This window comes from Tiliqua scincoides, chromosome 1, assembly GCF_035046505.1.
Source record: "Tiliqua scincoides isolate rTilSci1 chromosome 1, rTilSci1.hap2, whole genome shotgun sequence".
In the NCBI taxonomy this organism is placed as follows: Eukaryota; Metazoa; Chordata; class Lepidosauria; order Squamata; family Scincidae; genus Tiliqua; species Tiliqua scincoides.
Window position 1 is genome coordinate 133,466,925 of NC_089821.1, and position 21,768 is coordinate 133,488,692.

Here is a 21,768-nt window from a genome sequence, read left to right on the forward strand (position 1 = left end):
CTCCCTCGTTAGTGTGTATAGGATTTAAATCTCAATTCTTGGGGGCTATTCTCTGAGAAATTTTATAGAGATTTTGGCCTACCAGCACAAGGAGCTTCCAGTCTGGTTAAATGCTCTTTAACCATTCTCTTTAAGGAGAAGGAAAAAGAAGCTTCCAAGCAGTAAAATAAGGTCCCAGTGCGCTTTCACTAGGTTCAGCTGAAATGTACACTTTCTGGGACCTGAGCACAGTTTTGACATTTTTCAAAAAAGCATATCACCCTTCCTCAGTTGTTACTTCCTCAACACCCCATAAAGGAGAGGTATGTAATATAAGCAGAAAAAAAAGGAAGGGGCGTAGCCTGTAACTATGCTCTAAAAAACGGGTGGGTTTGTTTCTTACTTATACAAAAGGAACTTCTCAGAAGAGAAAGAGCTTCACTTTTTCACAGCAGGCAGAGGTACCTGAGAAGATAAGATCCTGTTTGAAGTATGTTTAGATTTTTCATAATTTTCTGGGTATTTTTGTTTGTTTTAGAAGGGTGGTAACTATCATGTGCTTGTCATTTATTTATGCTTCTAAAAAAATTCCTTCTATATGCTAATATGGTTTACTTAGGCTGAAATCTTATACAACACCTTCCTAGGTGTATGTCCTATTGAACATGATGGGACTTACTTCTGAGTGGTAGGCTTGTGCTGTGGCTAGGCTGGTATTGTGGCTCTTCCTTGAGCAACCAGTTGAGTGCTTTTCAGTTTTATTTTTTCCTCAGATTTTGTTTTCTTTGACAAAAATGAGAAGTGCAGAAAGCAGTGTTGTGTGTTTTTATTCCAAGGGTGCATTTCATTTTAAAAGTGTACAAGGTAGGTGATATAGGTGGTATTGTGTCAGCCGATGCAGCCACATGCACGTAGAGGTGTTAGAGAATTGTTTTATTTTATTTTTTGCAAATTTCCAGGATTTTTTTAAAAACAAAAATGAGAAGTGCATAAAGCAGTGTTATATATTTTTTTGTTATTAAAAAAACCCTATTAGTGATCCCCCAACTTATTACATATATGATGCTTGGAACTAAATTCTGACTGGCCAATCTGTGTTCCTTCCTTGTGGTCTTGGTAAGGCCAAAACTTCCATTTCACTTTAACTGGCAAATTATACTAAATACATGAAACTGTAAAGTTCATTGAACTGAACGTTAGCTTCTGATAGAAGTGCAAAGTCACTGTGCCTGGAGAAGCCACTGAGGGCTAAACTTCATGTTTCGTGCAAACTTGTGTGATGAGCCGCAACACTCTTTTTGTTTAAGCAAAAACAGCTTGGAGTAATTTTGAGAAGTAGCAAACTGGGTATTAATCCTTTCTCCACTCCAAATTGCTGTAACCAAAAATCTTCTCTACTTGCAGTAGAAATTTTGTATTTACCCATTACATTAAGTTAACTCCTACATCTGTTGCTGCACATACACTGTGCATGAAGTAAATTTTTAATTACAGCCAAAAAAGACATGTGAATGGCTTCAGGTAGACAGTATGGATGTCAGTTTGTAGCTAGAAGTATATTCATTGAACAGAGGAAGAAATGCTTCAAGACAATTTTCTGTCTAACATTTAGCAATTGAGGAATTGCCTACAGTGACTACAGTATCCTTTCTTATTATCTTTTCTGCAGATCAATATGCAACTCTCATATCTGTTACTTGAAATAGTTTAACTGTTTTGTAGTGTGCTGAGAGTACGTGGTATAGAATGTAAAGGAACAAGTAGGCCTCACAGACCAGCTTCTTTTTCACACTTCTGCTGAGAGGCTTGGGAGAATAACTATTCTGTTTCTGGTAAAATTGAGTGTTTAGTAGTACAGTATTAGTCTTACAGGGTAATCCTATATGTGTTTACTCAGAAATATGCCCTACTATGTTAAATGAAGCTTACTCCCAGGAACATGTACATAAGATTTCTGCCTTAGACCCTCAAAATTCCTGAGTGCAAAGGCTCCAGCTGAGCAATTGCTGGTAATCTGGGAGTAGCATCACAATGGATGATCAGAAAGTGGGATTTTTAAGTCCTGGTTCCAGCTGTGGAAATTGTACTGTGGTTCCAGTTGTGGACATTGGTTTTTTTTTATCATGCAGTTGGGAGGTTGCCTGGCCTGCAGGATATTGGTAACTGAACTGCAGACACTTTTGCAACTGGTCTGTCTTAATAGGAGCTAGTTCTCTTTTTGCCTATTTGTGTAGGAGTTACTGACACTTTTCTGGCAGGGCTCGCACTGTGCCTTCCTGTAACTTTGTGACAAATCAAGTTGCCATCTTCACTAGCTCTGCTTCCTGAGCAATAACTTGACATATAGAAATTCAGTAGATGAAAATAGTCCTGACAGAGCTGGGGGAAAGTGGTGCTTACATACATGTTGAGAGCCAGGCAAATGCCCAAGGTACAGGAGGAGGATAAGCTGAAAAGGTAGTGACTATGATGGCTATGGAATTTCCACAAACAGGAAAGTCTTACCAACTGAATTTCTGCATGTGGTGTGGGTGTTAAAGGCATCCTGTCAGGATGTTAAGGGCATCCTGTCAGAAAAAAAGTTGCCACCCTACCTATGGGTTTTTGACTGCATAGTACTTCTTTCCCACAATCTCTCTGGGATCCCTTGCCTGAACAAGTGCAGTTCCCAGGGGTGGAGAAAACAGAGCCAGTCCAAGCTGTTCTGGTGCCTAAGGCAGCATGCCAAATGCTGTGCTCCTAACCTGTTGATTTGCCAGTTTCTGCTCTGACACACTAGCCCACTATTTTCCTTTCCTCCACACTTCTACTCTGGTCTGCCTCTTCCTTTTCCAATCCAGGGAGTGGAAGGAAGAATATCAGTGGAAGCAAGCAGGAGGACAGAAGTGGGTGCAAATCTTCTGCCTAGGGCAGCAGTGCTCAAACTTGCACCCACTGCACACCCAGAATGCAGTCCCCATTCGGACCACATCCAAGCATTCTATTCAGAGGACAAGGACACTCTGGGCATGACTATGTTGTCTACCCAGCATCCCAGAAGGCCACGTGACAGGACATCCAGGCACATGTGACTGACTAGAGCGTCCCTGTTCTCCAAAAGAGGAGGACGTTGCATGGTGCCTGAGCAGAACTGAAAGGTCCACTTAGCGGGCAGATGGATCCGCACAAATGCCAGATCTGGCCTCTGGGCCTGGGTTCACGTGGCCTTGGCCTAGGGTAACCTATGTTGACAGGCCTGCTCTGGGGTCAAATGACACATAATGTTAAATGCATAGTGGCCTTGTGTGTTAAATGTAATAGTAGCAGGATCAGGATTGGGGCTATGGCACTTGGGGAGGGTGTCTTTAACGGTTCCCTGACACACTATGGTTTCCACAAAAATTACACTTGCAAAGCTGCTGTTAGCCCTAGGATTGAAGCTTCAGTGGCACACATACCACCCACCCACATTGACCCAAACTATATATTTAACATTATGTGACATTTAGTCTGAACTGGGGAGAAGTTACCTGATGTTTTGGATTTCACTTAAGATTTGTGCTAAGATTTGGGTCAGCACTTCAGGATTTCTGACCCCTACTAACTAGTAAAGTGACATTGTGGTATTTGAGTCACTAACCTAGTATACATGAGAAAGTGGGTACATAAAAGAATCCATCAAAATGTGTCTTTAACAACATTGGTAGTTGTACATTCTTTATATGAGAGAGGCAGGAAGCCATGCATGCATGCATTTCTATTTCACTTCTTTGCCTCTAGGGGTCTAATGATATAGCTAGGGTTCTAATGTTATCTTGTTATCTCCACTAATGTATGCCAATTTTAGACTATTTAGGAGCCTGCAGAAGACATCTGAACTAGAATGCTCTTGTTATGTGAAATGCCTGTCCATATCGCCAACAACAACCCAAATTCCTCATGACCCTCTTTTGCAGGAAGAGAGTCCAGCCAGGACTTCTCCTTTTTCCTCACAACTCTCTCTTTCGACAAGCAGTTGAAGAAAGGGGCATGATTCAGTGACAGTGACTGGCAGTGAGAATAAGAAGGAAGAGAGAAACCCCACAAAGAGGAAATGGGTGAAATGAGTAGGCCCAGTTGACTTTGATAGTGCCAGTGGAAAGAGGTTTTGTTCATCCTTTTTCAGCTCTTTCTTGCTGCTCTGTTCCTGAAGCCTCAATGTCAAAATTTTCTCTCTCATACAGTAGTCGGTCAGCTTCAAGAGCTTGTATAACAGCAGTTATCCTGAGACAACAACCCATAATTCTAACTTTTGGATTTGTTTAGACACTTTGTTCAGATTTAATAATCTCAAGTGAATTTAAAAGTATGGAATAGCGCACCTATCAAGGACTACTGTATGTTGCAATCCCAATCAGTGTTCTAAATGTAGCATGGAAGACTTTGTGCAGAACCTTTCCTAGAACTGACCCCTCCTCTTTCCATGGCTTTCTTCTCTCCATTTTGAACTTTTCTCTTCCAGTTCATTTAATTTCTGGATATTAGATCAGAGCCTGGCTGGGAGCAAAGTGCTGGGGTAGTAGGTTGTGGGGGTGAAGAGGGTTCAGTCCCGTTTCCCCCCCCCCCACTTCTCATTTCTCTTCAGTTTGAGTAATGCCTCTCAGACCGTACATGGTTGGGGAAGACTCAACTGTCTGTGCTGTCAAGTTGAGTCAGTTAGAATTTCTGTGCTGAAATGTCCTGAGATAGGAGAGAGAGCTCCCTTTCTTTGGTACGGTTTCCATACTCCTACTTGTACCTAACCTGAGACATATCTTAGAAGTCACATAAGAAGAGTGGCTGGTAATGGTTGTTTTTTAGCACGCTCATTGTATCAGGAAAAGGCTATTTAAGTGACCACCTCCTTTTCTCTTCCTCAGCTGCTCAGACACAAGAAAAACAGTCATATGTTGCAACATAATTCACAGGAAATATGTGTACTGTTAACACATTTGGTTTTCGTGACTTGGCGTGATCTTTTTTAGAAACAGCTCTGCCATCTAAAAGAGGAATGTGATTAGAGTGAGTGACTTTAAGAAGCATAGCCTTTAGCTTGAACAGAAGCATATAAAACAAAAGAAGGGCATCTTTTTCAGCCCTATGCTTATTCTAGTCCTGCTTCTAGCAGTGGCATAGCTAATGATCATGTAGCCCAGTGCCAAGCTCAAAATGTTGCCCTGAAAGTGGCATCACGTCTGGGCTTTTCTAAAAGTGAAAATTGGGAGGAACCCACCTCCTCCCCCCCCAGCAACTTGCCACCTAATTGCTCTGCTCTGCTAATTGCTCTGCTCAATCTACTTTTTATTCCATAAGGCAATTGTGTTTTCATTTTCTGCTTAACTGGCCATAACTTTTAATGTATTGGCAACCTTCAGTCTCGAAAGACTATGGTATCGCGCTCTGAAAGGTGGTTCTGGCACAGCATCTAGTGTGGCTGAAAAGGCCAATCCGGGAGTGACAATCCCTTCCACACCGGGAGCAAGTGCAGTCTGTCCCTGGTCTGTCTCCCTGGCTATGGGCCTTCCTTCTTTGCCTCTTAGCCTCAGACTGTTGGCAAAGTGTCTCTTCAAACTGGGAAAGGCCATGCTGCACAGCCTGCCTCCAAGCGGGCCGCTCAGAGGCCAGGGTTTCCCACTTGTTGAGGTCCATCCCTAAGGCCTTCAGATCCCTCTTGCAGATGTCCTTGTATCGCAGCTGTGGTCTACCTGTAGGGCGCTTTCCTTGCACGAGTTCTCCATAGAGGAGATCCTTTGGGATCCAGCCATCATCCATTCTCATAACTTTTAATAGAATACAGATATTCCAATGCAGTTTGTTTCATTGCATTCTGCATTAAATTACCTTTCCAATGATATATAACGTGATGCTATTATTCATAATCCCAAGATTTTCACAATTTTGGTCACTAGTGTCAAGCTCAGCTTGTTGCCCCCTAAAGCTTGATGTCCATTGCAACTGCTATGCCCTGCACCTTCTTAGCTACACCACTGGCTTCTAATAAGAAACCTGTATAATATAATGTGAATGGTGGGGCAAAATAGTATTGCTGCAGGAAGTAATAGTATTTTGCCTCTTTTTTAAAACACACACAACTGTTTAAGTTCTGCTGGAGAGGCAGATCATACTTTGCTCAAAGATACCATGCACCAGATTTAGGAAAGATGAGGTGCTGCTACAGGGTGATAGTCTTGTTTACCAATATGAAAAAAGTAGTTTTACAGGGAATTACTCACCATAGAAAATGTATGAAGAATTGGAAATGAATACCAACAATTATCGGAGTACTGAGAATTGTGCTTCTGTCATCAGTAATGTCAGATATTCTACCACAGTATGCATTGTGGTCTCAATGAATTTGCAGGCACTATTGGAAGTGAGGGAGAACAACACTTTTTCAACATCAAACTTCTTGTTCCAGTGGAAAAAATTTCACCTGGACTGTTTTTCACTGCTGTTTCTTCAGTTAATTATTAAGATAGTTTTTGTATTAGTAGTTTTTCTTTAAGATATTTTTAAAGGTAGGGTAGCATAGTGGGGAAAGTGGCAGCCTACACAACTAACAGAGGCAGAGAAGCTATTTCAGTCCTTTTCATCCTTTATTATAGTATAGCAATTTTGTTTTCAATCAGTGATAAAATCTGTCCCAAAATCAAGTTTTGTCCAGAGTGGGAAAGCTGGCACAACTGGACTTATGTGTCCCTTCTCTTATGTGTCCATGGGAAGCAAGGGTCAATTATTGGAATGGACTGATTCAAAGCTATACATCCACCAATGCACCCTTTTCGTGATCAGTATTTGGGGAGGTTGCCAGGATCATGCGGATCCTGGAGAGTCCAGAGACTCTCTGCCTAGAATGAGACAAGCACATGCAATTATGTTTTGAGCCTGGAATGGGCTTGGGTGCTAGAACAGCACATGGAGAAGCACTTGGACTCTTCCATTTTACTCTATAAGGCAAGTCAGTTTTAGGGTCAATGTAAAATGTTATGAAAAAAATGCAACTGGGTTTCTCTCTCTCTCTCTCTCTCTCTCTCTCTCTCTAAACAAACAAACAAACAAACAAAAAACCTTCAGGGACATGCCATGAAAACATGCTGGAGGGATGGAGGGGCTTTAGCACAACTGCTACTGTGATTCCTGTCTCAATCAAATGCTATCTCTGTGCATTTGTTAAGAAAAAATAGAAAAATGTAAAAAGTAAAGCTTCAATTGAAAGCACTTCTTTTTGTGCAAGAAGTAGACTCACCCACCTCCTTTATTCAGAGACAGGCAGATAAAGGATACAATTCAGATGGCTACTCTGTCATGATGTATCTTGTTATATAATAAATCAATTCTTTCTTGCTTCTGCTTCTTTTTATGCTTTGCGCTGTCTCCCTGTGCACTGAATCAAAATTTAGACTGAAGCTTCAGAGTCCAGGAACATGTCATTTTTGCTTGCTTTCTTATTTAGAAGACATTAATGCTATGCCTGTTTATGATAAATTTCGCTCAAGGCAGCTTATAAAACAATTCCAGTAGTGAAAACAGCCTAAAAAAATCCAAATCAACAAGCAAAAAGCATATAATCACAGGTTCTAATCAACAAATCCCCCAAAGCATCAAAGAGTCTTAAGAGCCTATCTAAAAGCAGGGAAGCGCTGGGGGGGACAAACGACAAACCTCCCTTGGGTGGTTTTTTTGTTGTTTAGGTGCCACTACTGAAAAGGCCTTCTTTCTTGTCTCTACGAACTGTGCATCTGTTGGTGATAGAACAAGAAGCTGATCACAAATTTCAAGCAGTATATTGTAGAGTAGGAGGCCTTACCTTAGACCAAGCCCATTTGGAGGCTTTATGGCCAAAAGCAGCACATTTGCTTGAACCAAGAAACAAACTGATATCTAGAGGTGTGACTTTTCAGTGATAACGAAATAAAACACATAACACTGCTTTCTGCATTTCAAAAAAAAAAAGAAAAGCACCTGATACCTGTGAAAAAAAAACCATTTTCTAACACCTAATTGTGTAATGACTGTGGCTGCTTCTGCTGACACTATACCACCTATATCATCTACCTAGCACACTTTTAAAGCTATTATTTATTAAAATGTGGCCTTGGAATAAAAAACATAATACTGCTTTCTGCACTTTTTCTTGGGGGGTGGGATGAAATCTATGAATAAATTCTGTAAAAATATTTAAGGCATTTTTGCCCAACATTTCATATATGCAATAGGAATCAAATGTGTACACCTGTGGTCTGGGCAGAAATGGGTTAAGAACACTTCCACTGATAACCATTGAAACTGACATGAGAATGATACAGTGTTCTCAAACTGTGGGTCGAGACTCACTAGGTGAGTCATTAGTCAATTTCAGATGGGTCCCCATTCATTTCAATATTTTATTTTTAGTATATTAGACTTGAGGTATGTGACTACATTTGGGGAAATGTTACACACCTGTACTTTTAACCAGCTACTATGTACTGTATATTCTTTACTCCTAGGTAAGTGTGGGTAGGATTGCAGCCTGGGATAGTTAAAAATTTTCCTGCTTGATGATGCCACTTATGGCCATGACATCACTTCTAGTGGATCCCAACAGATTCGCATTCTGTCCCTGCGCTAAATGTGTGAGAACCACTGATCTAATATGATCTACAGTGCCAGACCCAGACAAGAAACTTTCTTTTGTTACGCTGTGAAGCTCCATATACACTGGTGTCATGCTGTAGTAATAACTAGTACAGTACTGTGAACTTTGTTTTCCTTACCCAGTTTTAGATGCCAAAACAGTAATTCAGTCCAAAAGGATACTTTACTTCTTGATAATACTATTCACAGGATACTCTTAACTTTATACAGGATACAACTTTCAGAAAATCTGAAATCTTTTGCAACACTGTTATTGTTGGAACCTATAACAGTTTTCCTCTTGCTTCTGTCTGAAGTGTAGGATACAAATTTGCATTCATCATGGGGTTATTTGTAATATAGTAGTTTCAAAATCCATGGCCTGATATTTCTGATGTTATATTTTTAGTACTGTACTCTTACAATTTCTTAAAAACAGGGTGATCTTATTTTTGGTCTTTGCTCTCTTTTTTTAATGACTTCCTCTTTCCTTGAATCTTTGCAGAAACAGCACTCTTAAACTGTAGTGTACAATACTTCAATCCTGGATACACTTTCTTGAGAGTAAATCCTGTTGAATTCAGTAGAACTTATCTGGATTAACTTGTGTAGGATTGTGCTGTTAATGTGCTGTTTGTCTACATCCAGAAAGCTACTAAGAAGAAAATCATTTCAGTTGTTCAGTGGGGGAGGGACAGGGGCGTGTTGGATGCAGGAGAAGGTGTCACTCAGTGTAAGCGACTTGCACCAGACTCTATCCTGTCCAGAGCCTTCCAACATGCCCCTTATATCTCCTTGGACTTGTGCCAGCTAAAGAGCTATGTCTGATGAGACCTATTAGAGACTGAGGGGCTTTTGGAGGGGTAAGGGAAGATATTTTTCCCTTACCTCTCCCAATCCATCTATTGGATCAACTCCCAATCCAATAGTGGTTGAAGCAGCTTCCTCATGAGGAAGCCATGGTGTAGGCTTCCTCATGAAGAAGCTGCTTGAACCATTCACTAATGAGACTATACTATATCCCCCAAACTAGACGTGATAGGGCAAAATGGATGGTATTTTTGGAATCGGCACCCCAAATATACCCAGGAATTGGTGTAATGTTTCAGGAAGCAAAATGTGTGTTGGCCTGTGTAATACTCCCTAATCATTCCCCTTGCTATTCAAATCCTATATCATTCATCCCCCAGTATATCTCGTATACAATAGCTCTCAGGTGATATTAGTTCAAGTGTCAACTGATCTATTATCCTGTGCAAGACTTTTGTAGCCATTCATTATTATTAGGGGTGTTGAAAGTATGTACATTTCTTACCATAAGTATTTCACCGCAGGCACCTGCCTCTAAGTCAATCCCACAGATAAGCTGAGGGCAGGTTTTGAGTCAACAATCATTGATTTTTCTATGACCCTCGTATAAGTTGGGGTTTAAACTTTCATGTACTCCCAGGGACAACAGGACCTTTAGGTGTACTTGAAAAAGAATGGAATAATGGCAGAAAAAGGCAGGTCATGCTCCAGAACAGGGCCTAGGAGAGGGGGGTAAAGGTGGTAATTTGTACCTGGGCCCAGGGTCAGAAAGGGGGCCCAGGAGTCAAAGAAGGGGGGCCTAGAAAGTTCCTGGGACTTGACATTTTCCTATCTCACCTGAACTTGCTGCCTGTGCATGATGTTGGGGGCACAATTGCGGGCATGTAGTGACAGCTGCTGCTGCGAGCCATGCACACTGGGCCCAGGAATGCATCCATGACCCTCCCTCCATGACCATAACACTGTATCACATCTGGAAGGAAACTGGCCTGCTACAGTAGCACTTTGGCTTGTGGATCCAGTAACCATGAAGGACTGTATAGGAGCTCAGGGACCCAGCTGCAGGGCTATAGCTGCTGCAGAAGTTTATTTTGGTGCACACAGGACACTGTCCATTCTAGTGTGACTCTAACTACAACTTTGCTAATTTTCTGCAATGATTTGCTATACTTCCAAGATTTTAGAGAGACTGTGTTTGGTTTTCCATATTACTTTATCTAGCTGCCAATGCCACATGGTTGGGTAGACCTGGGCTCCACATCAAGAAGCCCAGTAGACCTGGGTTTCAAAGACTATTCTAGCTGTCAGCACCCTCGCTTTGCCTTATTTTGTCTCCCATTCTGCCTGCTCCCATTGCCCCCTCCCCCTTTGGGAACGAGCCCAAAAGAAACTTTGTACAACCTGATAAAATTTCTCTCAGAGGCCCTGCTCCAGAATGCCTTGCAAGGACCAACAAGTCAGGAAGGGAGGTAGCTAGTTAGCTGTGAAAGCCCCACCAATAGCTAGTTTCTGGTCATCAATTCATCTATGAACTAGTGATTGAAAATCAGCACAGTAAAAAAGCTGAAACATAATATGGAAAGTGAATTTCTCAGCACACTTCTGGTGCAAAATAGTGCAAAGGCAGAGTGTTCTGTTCTTCAAACAGATAAAAAGAGAAAGTATGTGATGATTACAAGAAGTCTGAGAGGAGATGAGGGCTTGTATTACTACAAACATTTTGCTAATATGAAGGGTACAATTTATGGAATGGGCTGCCAAGGGATATGCAAATGAAAAAAGTTGGGAACCACTGCAGGAGAACCAGGAATCAAATCCACCTTTAAGGTGTTTGGTGTGTTAAGCCAGAAGCTCTGCGTACAACATGCAACCCATAACACATAACTGAGAGTGTGCATTTATTATTATTATTATTATTATTATTATTATTATTATTATTATTATTATTATTATTATTATTATTATTAATAATAATAATAATAATAATAACAGTATTTAACAATTCACAGCATTTTATTAACAGTATTTCAACTCACAGCAGAGAGATGCAGCTGCATCCTCTTGCCACTTCCTTGCATCTGGCATTCTGAGGTAGCCTACTTCTAAAACCAGGAGATTGCATACACACATCATGGCTTGTAACCTGTGTTGGACTTTTCCTCCAGAAATCTGTCCAATTCCCCTTTAAAGGCATATATGCAGCTGCCATCACCACATCCTGCTGGTGTTATTTGAGTTGAGAATGTGCTAAAGAAGGAATGAAATTGTGAAGGAATATTGTCTATGAAATCCTATCCATGTTTATCTGGGAGCATGTTTCATTGAATTCAGTAGGGGTTTTGTTGAGTAGATTTGCATAGGACTGAGCTGTCAGTTTTACAAGATTTTGATTACTTGACATATAATAGATTATAAGACAGGAGTGTCAAACATAAGGCCCAGGGGCCGGATGTGGCCTGTGGAAGCTTTTTACCTGACCCTCAGGCTCTCATCTGCTGAGCACTGCTGTGGTGTTACTGTAAACCAGTAAACCAGCTCACATGAAAATTGGGCTCTCCCATATCTTGAAATATGATCATGATTTGCGTATTTTCTTTTCTGTCATTTGCAGCTAATGAGTTCCTAAATGAGAAAAAGTGCTTATTTTTGGTTATGACCTGTTTAATGAAATCAATTTCTGCCTAATGACATCACTTCCGGCCCTCAGCAGGCATCATGAATGCTATTTGGCCCTAGATATGAAACAAGTTTGACACCCCTGTTATAAGATAATGTGGGAGAAAGATCTGCAATATGTTATTTCTGATATGAAATGGAGAGGAGTTTCCAGAGCAGCCCTACAAATTTCAAATAATGTTGCAATACAGGAAAATAGCAACATTATGCTGTATTAGTGGCACCATATACCAAAAAAATTGGATCACTCTTATAGTTGGAGGTTCTGTGTGGTAGGACAGCTAACCTTTTATTCATAGACCTTTTACACATGTTCTATAGCAAAAGTGAAGGGTAAGTTCTTACCTTAAAAAGAACTTTGAGGTGGAGATTTTGAGATTACAAGTAAAGTAGCACTTCTACTGATACTTCCTAAATAAATGAAAAAACTCTATAAGTTGACTTATAGGTAGGAGAAGAGCAGAGATTGGGGTGGCATATGGAAGGAATGAGGCAGACCTAGCAGCTGCCGTATCATGAGCCCCCTTCCCAAGCTGGACATTCCCACAGTGAGTCTGAAATGTTACATCAGCAACAGAGCTGGAGTAGTTCTGATCCATAGTAGTTCTGATGCAGGAAACACAGGTAAGTATTGTATTGCCCTTCTTGCCCCTCTCAACCAACCTCTCCACTGGGAGGGCTCCCTGAATTCAAGACATCTCACTGGCACTTAAGCAAATAATATGCGTGCTTCCTAAGACACTAGTCCTGTGGTTCTCAAACTCCTAGGGAGGACTGCAGTAAGTCCTTGTGGGGGAGAACGGAAGGCAGCAGGGGGAAGGCAGCGACCTGATCCCCAGGATTGGGTCACTAAGGGGGCTTCAGGGACTGGCATTTACTCACCAGTCCCTGCAGCAGCCTGTTGGAGGTGCAGGGCTCCCTGCAATTTAAAAAGTGAAAGCTCAGCAATCGCACTCCACTTCCAGTTTTGCAGAGGTGGGGTGCGATCACTACGCTTTCACTTTTTAAGCTGCGGGGAGCCCTGCAGATGCTCGCGCAGGGCTCTCCGTATCCCCAACAGGCTGCTGCAGGGACTGGTGAGTAAATGCCAGTCCCTGCAGCCCTCGTAGCAATGTGATCCTGGGGATCACGTCACTGCCTTCCCCCCGCCCCTTAAGGGGGCAGGGGCCAGGGCCCTCTGACTGGGGTGTCGTGATGCCTCAGTTTGAAAAGCCCTGCACTAGTCTCTACAGTTCTTGCAGTTACTGAGTGAAATAATTTCATGATGTATTGTTTAACTTTAACAGGAGATGTTGCATCATAGTTTCTTTTTGCTTTCTGGAGCTGGACTGCTGTTCCTGACAACAAGTAAGCTGCTACTTGCCATTACTATGTGAAAATAGTGCAGCCACACCAACACAGCATTGTGCCAGGAAGTCAGATGTTGCTTCTATCTTTTGAACTTCGCACACATACGCATGTATTTAAGATGTACTCAATCTTTCAGATTAGGCTGGGTTCAAGGAGACCAAATGTAGCACATATAATTCTTTCTACAATTTATGTAGAAATGGCAAAATTCTTTACTGCTAAATTAGCAAGTGAAATGCTGTTCAACAGATTCATTAGACCAGGGGTGTCAAACTCATTTCATACAGAGGGCTGAAGTTAGCATTCAGGGCTCCTGCTGAGGGCCAGAAGTGATGTCATTAAGCAGAAAGTGATATCATTAAGCAGGTAATGGCCAGAAGCCTGACCTCATATAGAAACTCATTAACTGCAAATTACAGAAGAGAAAGCACGCAAACCTTGAACATATTTCAAGATTTGGGAAAGCCCATTTTCAAGCTGGTTGCCATTTCAGCTGTAACACCTCAGTAGCTGAGAGCCTAATGGTCGGATAACAAACTTCTGGGTGCTGCATCCGGCCCCCGAGCCTTATGTTTGACACCCCTGCATTAGACTGTTCCTTGTGTGAAATTTATCCAGGCTGCCTCTATACGGAGACCAGAGATGCTGTCTATCAGCCATCATAAGTCTGAAATCTAATTGCCAGATGAAATAGGCCCTTCACCCTATCATGGCATAATCTAAGATTAGTAAAGCTTTCTTGCCCATTCATTATTTGACCAGTTTTCATCCATTTATGTATGCATGCATACCTTTCTAATTTCAGATTAATTTGAAATGGAGTGTGTTTCCACAGTTTGATGTTAATTTTACTGATCTTTCCTAACTATAATTTCTTCTTAAGCACTTTCTCTTGAATGTCCCAAATACAATCCACAAACATGTCAGAAGTGCATCCAGTCTGGCCCTGGTTGTGCCTGGTGCAAGACACGAGTAAGTTTTTTATCCTCTTCTCTTTCTCTCTCAATCTTCAGTTTAACATAGAAACATATTATTCATAATACATGAGTTGGGAGGAACACAGTCTCTGGCAAAATTGAAAATACACTCCTGTTACCAGAGACAATGTTTCTCCTAATGTGTATTGTGCATAATACCTTTCTTTATTAAACTGAAGATTTACATTTTCATATTTACTCTTTCATATAGGAAATTGAGCCTCAGACTTTTGGCATATGTAGGCAGCTCTGTTTGGTGGTGCCCATTCAGTATATCTGAATCATAGATAAAGGGAGTGATGGTGAGCTGTGCAATCAACATAGTTGTTTTCTGGGGTGAACACAGGAGTGCTTCAGGTGCCTAACCAAGCATGGATGGTGCCATCTGGACTTAATAAAAGTTATCAAATCAATTAGGATTGAATATAAATCCAAGCCAAACATTCCATGTACCATCGTTGACTGGATCAAGTCAACTTTTTGTTCAAGTCCAAAAATAATTTCTAAATAAAAATTTCTATATTTGCAAAGAACATAAAACAAAACATAGGGATCTTTTAGAACTGAAAAGTAACATTGTATTTTCTCAGTTATGTCAGATTTTAGCCACAGAGCCTGTAAATCTCTTTTTTTTTCTGTACCTGAATGGAAGAAGTAGTATATCCCCTTTCTTGAATTATCCCAGTGCAGTGCTTTGGAGGAGTAGTGTACAATGGGCCCTTGGTATCCATGGGAGGATTTGTTCCAAGACCCACCAGATATTGAAATCCATGGGGTCTGTGGGAGGCAGGATTGTGGCATCCACAATTACTCATGATGGGTCCTCACCAGGCCCTCCAAGAGGCCGTGCTGGGCCCATAACCCACTTTGCAGGCCTCCCCATCTCCTCAGAAGGTCTCTAGGATCAACTAGAAGTTGCTTCCAGTTTGCGTCTGTGACTTTCAGTCACATCTGGGAGGTCTTCTGAGGCACGGAGAGGCCCATGGAGGACTCCCCACACCTCAGAACACCTCCCAAATGCAACCAGAAGTCACTGACGTGAACCAGAAGTTGCCTCCGGTTGCATCCCGCAGGCCTTTTGAGGTGTGGAGAGTCCCATGGAGTGGGCCCCAGGCCTCCCTGTGCCTCAGACCACCTCCTGGATGTAACTGGAAGTGGCTTCCAGATGCAACCAGAAGAGTCCTGGAGACCCTCTGAGACACAGGTTCAGCATCTGTGGATGATGTAGGTTCACTGTAGTGTCTTATGAAACTGCCTTATATTGAGTCAGAATATTGGTCCATCCAGCCACATAATATCTATTTTAATCTTAGCCTTGGCTCTGCAACATCTCGGGTAAAGTTCTTTCCCAGTCCTGCTGCCAGAGGTCCTTTTTCTTGGTAATGTTGTGTTGGACCTGGGACTTTCTGCATGCAAAGTGTGTGGCCTACCACTGTGCTGTGATCTTTCCCCATTTGTCCAAAACACACTGCTCATTGTACTGTGTTGATTTTTGCAAAATATAGGATTTCACAAAAGTAGGAGAACCAGATTCCATTCGCTGTGACACAGTGCAGCAGCTGAAGAAGAGGGGATGCGAGAATGGCATTATTTTCCCAATAAGTTATGCCAACTCTGACACTTCTGGTCAACCAAGTGAGAACAAACAAATGCATCCCTCTAAGGTGACTCTGCGGTTAAGACCAGGTACCCATATTTATTAATTAATAGATAAGAGATAATGCACACATAAACTGCATGTGTGACTTCATTTATAGAAAGCTTGGGCTGCAGACAGACCATAAAGTTTGTCAAGTAATGCTGGCAGTTTCCTTTTGATTGCCAAAATAGTACAGATCCCCCCCCCCTTGTAGCTTGATAATGCCATAAACAGAAGGACAAGAGGAGCTTTGCTGCAGAGGAGAATCTGCAATGGCTTCCTCTGATTCCACATAAATCAATGGTATAGTCAACTTTGTCCCTAAGAGAAACTGTAAAAATTGTTCATGTGCCTCTCATGAGGAAGTGGATGTAGTTCAGAAAAAACTATAATAAAACAATGTTCTTGAAATGTAAGGATGTTGCTGTGTGGGAGTGTGTAGTTCTTTTTTTTTTTAAGCAGAAAATAATAATAATGCATATCGACAGATCTGGTTAAGTGGACTTATCCAGATATGAACATATCCACTAATGATACACATAATCACACAAATGTCAATTCTCAATATCTCCAGCTTTTGACAGGTACTACTAAAAATGCTAATAAATATGTTCAAACAGAGAGATCATGCAAAACCACAAAAGTTAATGTGTATACAATAATAGCTTTATATATGCATCTTCACATTTCTGAAAAAAGTATTAACATAACAGCCTTAACGTACACTTAAAGAGCTAAGCATTAAAGTGCATAAAAGCATTTCACTCTCTGTGAGGCAGCCCTTGAAGATGGTTCAGAAACTTCTGAACTTTAGTATACAAATGGCAGCTAGATTACTAACTGGAAACAGGTGTAAAGAACACATCCTGCCACTTTTAAAACAACTGTGCTGTCTTGTTGTCAATTTTGGGGGTAGCTCAATGATACTTGAAGGGTTTCAAATAATGATTGAGGTGTAGGAAATATTATATGATGTCCATAAAGGAGGCTTTTTATCTTTGTGGGAAACAGAAGGATGAGGGCAAATGCTTATTTTCTTTTCACGGACAGATCAACCTGCTACTTTTAATGTGACTTTCCGCCGTGGTGAAGATTATCCAATTGATCTCTACTACTTGATGGACCTCTCATACTCCATGAAAGACGACTTGCAAAACGTGAAGAAGCTTGGAGCAGATCTGCTGCAGGCTCTCAATAAGATTACCAACAAAGCTCGAATAGGTGAGCGTGTCCCTGATTAACTGCCTCCTGGTACTAAAAACTTAGAGTCTGAAATTCAGAATTCAAAGTGCTCACATATTTCTTATATCTATCACATATTAATTCAAGTTAACTTGTTATCCTTGATGCCCTGGGATCTTATAAATTGGGGATCAGGTGTTGGCAAGGTAGCTCAAATTTCAAAGTCCATGGCTTAGTGGTGGACTGGAGCCAAAGCAATAACATGAGGCACAGTGCTCCAGCAACAGAGGACCCAGCAGCTCTGTACACCTGCGAGCTACCTGCAGAGCAGCATGAGACACTTGGGTAGAGAAGGAAGCAAGAGAAGGAAGGAGATGAAACACACTGAACCCAGCCCAGGCACATCCTTGGACCAGAGGACCTCAGTGAGGCCTCTCCCTGTTGCCTTTCACATCTGAAGGAGCTACAACCACTTTTTCATAGACTTGAGCTTCCTTCTACCACCCCCAAGTAAGAACCTCCCTGGTTTTACCAGTCCTGCCAGTGCACCTGATGATATGGCTTTTGAAAATTACACAGGTCCCATGCAAAGGAAGGATCTAGTCAAATGCTTTCTGGAGGAATATGATTATTTTTGAGGAAGGAGAAATTTTGAGGCAGGATAATTCTTCAGCTCCAGTCATCCATGCTTACTCTGCTATATCCAATTCTCAAATCATACCCCATTTATAAGTCCATCTTTTCATAAATACTCTTTTCTCTTTTTTTAAAATAAATCTTTATTTTAAACTGCTTCTGGGTATATTGTATTGATACACCTTGTGGGTCTTCTTATTTGTTTAGTCACATTAAAGAGTTTTTGTCTACTTCTTGTCAATACTACTTCTCTTGTGTTCTTCTAGGATTTGGTGCCTTTGTGGATAAGACTGTGTTGCCCTTTGTTAACACACACCCAGAGAAGCTTCAGAATCCCTGCCCAGTCAAGGAGACCAACTGTCAACCACCGTTTGCTTACAGGCATGTGCTCAGCCTCACAGATAATGCAGCACAGTTTAGAGAAGAAGTAGGAAAGCAAGATATTTCAGGAAACCTTGATGCACCAGAGGGAGGACTTGATGCCATGATGCAAGCTGCTGTCTGTGGGGTAAGATTTGTGGCAACCAATGATAAAAGTCACAATGAAAGGGTGCTGTGGGGGAGGGGGAAGAGATAAGGCATGTGGATGCGGGAGAACCCGTGGACATTATATATCTGGACTTTCAGAAGGCGTTTGACACGGTCCCTCACCAAAGGCTACTGAAAAACTCCACAGTCAGGGAATTAGAGGACAGGTCCTCTCGTGGATTGAGAACTGGTTGGAGGCCAGGAAGCAGAGAGTGGGTGTCAATGGGCAATTTTCACAATGGAGAGAGGTGAAAAGTGGTGTGCCCCAAGGATCTGTCCTGGGACCGGTGCTTTTCAACCTCTTCATAAATGACCTGGAGACAGGGTTGAGCAGTGAAGTGGCTAAGTTTGCAGACGACACCAAACGTTTCCGAGCGGTGAAGACCAGAAGTGATTGTGAGGAGCTCCAGAAGGATCTCTCCAGACTGGCAGAATGGGCAGCAAAATGGCAGGTGCGCTTCAATGTCAGTAAGTGTAAAGTCATGCACATTGGGGCAAAAAATCAAAACTTTAGATATAGGCTGATGGGTTCTGAGCTGTCTGTGACAGATCAGGAGAGAGATCTTGGGGTGGTGGTGGACAGGTCGATGAAAGTGTCGACCCAATGTGCGGCGGCAGTGAAGAAGGCCAATTCTAAGCTTGGGATCATTAGGAAGGGTATTGAGAACATAACAGCTAATATTATAATGTCGTTGTACAAATCTATGGTAAGGCCACACCTGGAGTATTGTGTCCAGTTCTGGTCGCCACATCTCAAAAAAGACAGTGGAAATGGAAAAGGTGCAAAAGAGAGCGGCTTAGATGATTACGGGACTGGGGCACCTTCCTTATGAGGAAAGGCTACGGCGTTTGGGCCTCTTCAGCCTAGAAAAGAGACGCCTGAGGGGGGACATGATTGAGACATACAAAATTATGTAGGGGATGGACAGAGTGGATAGGGAGATGCTCTTTACACTCTCACATAATACCAGAACCAGGGGACATCCACTAAAATTGAGTGTTGGGCGGGTTAGGACAGACAAAAGAAAATATTTCTTTACTCAGCGTGTGGTCGGTCTGTGGAACTCCTTGCCACAGGATGTGGTGCTGGCGTCTGGCCTGGATGCCTTTAAAAGGGGATTGGACAAGTTTCTGAAAGAAAAATCCATTATGGGGTACAAGCCATGATGTGTATGCGCAACCTCCTGATTTTAGAAATGGGTTATGTCAGAATGCCAGATGCAAGGGAGGGCACCAGGATGAGGTCTCTTGTTATCTGGTGTGCTCCCTGGAGCATTTGGTGGGCCACTGTGAGATACAGGAAGCTGGACTAGATGGGCCTATGGCCTGATCCAGTGGGGCTGTTCTTAAGGGTAAGGTTAACTGCACCCTTACCTGTTTGTTTACCTCAGCCTTCAGTGTAAGATGTGCCTAGGTCTGCTTAAAAATAATTGACAATAAAACCCTGCAAGCTAGCAATAGTGAAGCACTACAGAATGCATATGACACCAGAATAAAAGCAGTATAAAACTATTCCATCAAAAGAACTGAACATTTAAAAACAGGAAAATTAAAAGAGGTCTTTTCTGATGAAAAATGACATCAGGTTGCACCATGTGAACCTACCTAGGCAAAGCATTCCATTGACAGGGCTCTGCAACTTAGATGGCCCTCTCCTGAGTTGAATTTAGGTTTAATTATATAGACCAGTGATTCCCAAACTGGGGGTCCATGGCCCACTAGTAGATCCTGACCCAATTTTGGGTGGTACACGAAACTCACAGGGTAGATTAGGCCACGTGCATCAAGGGTTAAACAACCTGGTATGTGGGGAAGCACTGCTGCCCAATCACCATTATTGCCACAGAGCCTTCAGCAGCTGGTAAAGTGAAACTTTTTTTTAGGTGGACCCAATGCTTAAAAGTTTGGGAATCACTGAGGTGGACTATATGCAATATTATTATCAGGAATTGAAGATGGTTTCCCCAAATTGTCTTAATGTTTTCAGTATCTGTTCTGTGTGTGTGTCTATCTATATAGGCAGGCCCCTGTATCTGCGGATCTGCTATCTGCTGTTTCAATTATCCATTGATCGGGGGAGGGGTGCACACACATACACCATACCCATTAACGTGATTTAAAGGCTTACTGCAGTGGTTCTCGAACTTTTCTGGCCCGCGGCTCCCCTGATCCTTGTGGCCATTGGCCACGGCTCCCCATTACAACACCTCACCTCAGTTACCCCCAAAATGGGGGTGAAGGTGTTATAATTATACACCAGAAACAAAAAAACAGCTGCCAACACTCTGAGGCTGCAATCCTAACCACACTTTCCTGAGAGTAAGCCCCACTGAACAAAATAGGACTTACTTCTGAGTAGACCTGGTTAGGATTGTGCCCTGAGTTTGTTAGCAGCCCACCTGGAGGGTTTTGGAAAGGAAGGGGGGAAGAAGTGATGAATTTGCTGGGGGAGGGGAAGACTTGGTTTTGTGTGTATCTGCTAATTGCAAACTGAGACCCAGAGACTGTTTGGCTGCAATCCTAACCTCACTTTCCTGGGAGTAAGTCCTACTGAACACAATAAGACTTACTTCTGAGTAGACCTAGCTAGGATTGTGCCTTTTGTCTTACAATAGCAGCCAACATTTAGCAGCCAACAACAGTTAACCCCTGCTAACTGATAAGAGGCACTTTTTCAAGTGGGTGCTCCTCTTTTATTCAGCAGGGGGAGAGTAACTGGCCCACCTCACCCCAGCAGTGTCTTTTCTAGTGGCTGCCTGCTGGTGTTGCATCTTTTTAGATTGTGAGCCCTTTTGCGACAGGGACACATTAGTTATTTGATTTTTCTCTGTAAACCACTTTGGGAACTTTTTGTTGAAAAGTGGTATATAAATACTGTTAATAATAATAATAACATGGGAAGTCCCATCCCCCATCCCCCCCAGGAGGCAGGAGGAAAAAGGGGGATGGCTGAAAAGGAATGGGTATTTTTATTTTTTAATCAATTTTTGGAGACAAAGCCATCAAGAGTGGCTTTTTTTCTTTTTTGAAGGGGGAGGAAAAAGAGAAAGGTGAAGATCCTTGGTTAAGCTGACAGACCCCAAGCCTATGTAGGTCTACTCAGAAGTAAGTCCCATTTGAGTCAGTGGGGCTTACTCCCAGGAAAGTGTGGATAGGATTGTAGCCACACAGAGTAAGATTACAACTCACCCCCAAAGTAGATGGGGGTATGCTCATACACATACACCCCAACATGCAGATGCCACCCCTGTTCCCCCCAGGCAAGATGGAGTAATGCAGGCTGGGGCATTTGGACCCCCCACCCCCACCCCGATCAGGCTGGGCTCCCTCCTTCCCAAGCTGAGAAAAGCACTGCTTCCCTCCCAGTTTGAAGCCTGC

General features: G+C 42.3%; 1 protein-coding gene across 1 annotated transcript in view; it reads left to right on the top strand.

Moving 5' to 3' along the window:
* The first annotated feature begins 391 nt into the window (after nucleotides 1-391).
* ITGB2 (integrin subunit beta 2) overlaps nucleotides 392-21,768 on the top strand; it is a 48,852-nt gene continuing 27,475 nt past the window's right edge. Inside the window, exons 1-6 of the mRNA XM_066637455.1 lie at nucleotides 392-469; nucleotides 13,365-13,425; nucleotides 14,312-14,400; nucleotides 15,911-16,091; nucleotides 17,095-17,265; nucleotides 18,129-18,370. Of these exons, the coding sequence (XP_066493552.1) occupies nucleotides 13,368-13,425; nucleotides 14,312-14,400; nucleotides 15,911-16,091; nucleotides 17,095-17,265; nucleotides 18,129-18,370 (741 nt within the window). The 5' untranslated portion in view covers nucleotides 392-469; nucleotides 13,365-13,367. The remainder of the gene's footprint in view (nucleotides 470-13,364; nucleotides 13,426-14,311; nucleotides 14,401-15,910; nucleotides 16,092-17,094; nucleotides 17,266-18,128; nucleotides 18,371-21,768) is intronic.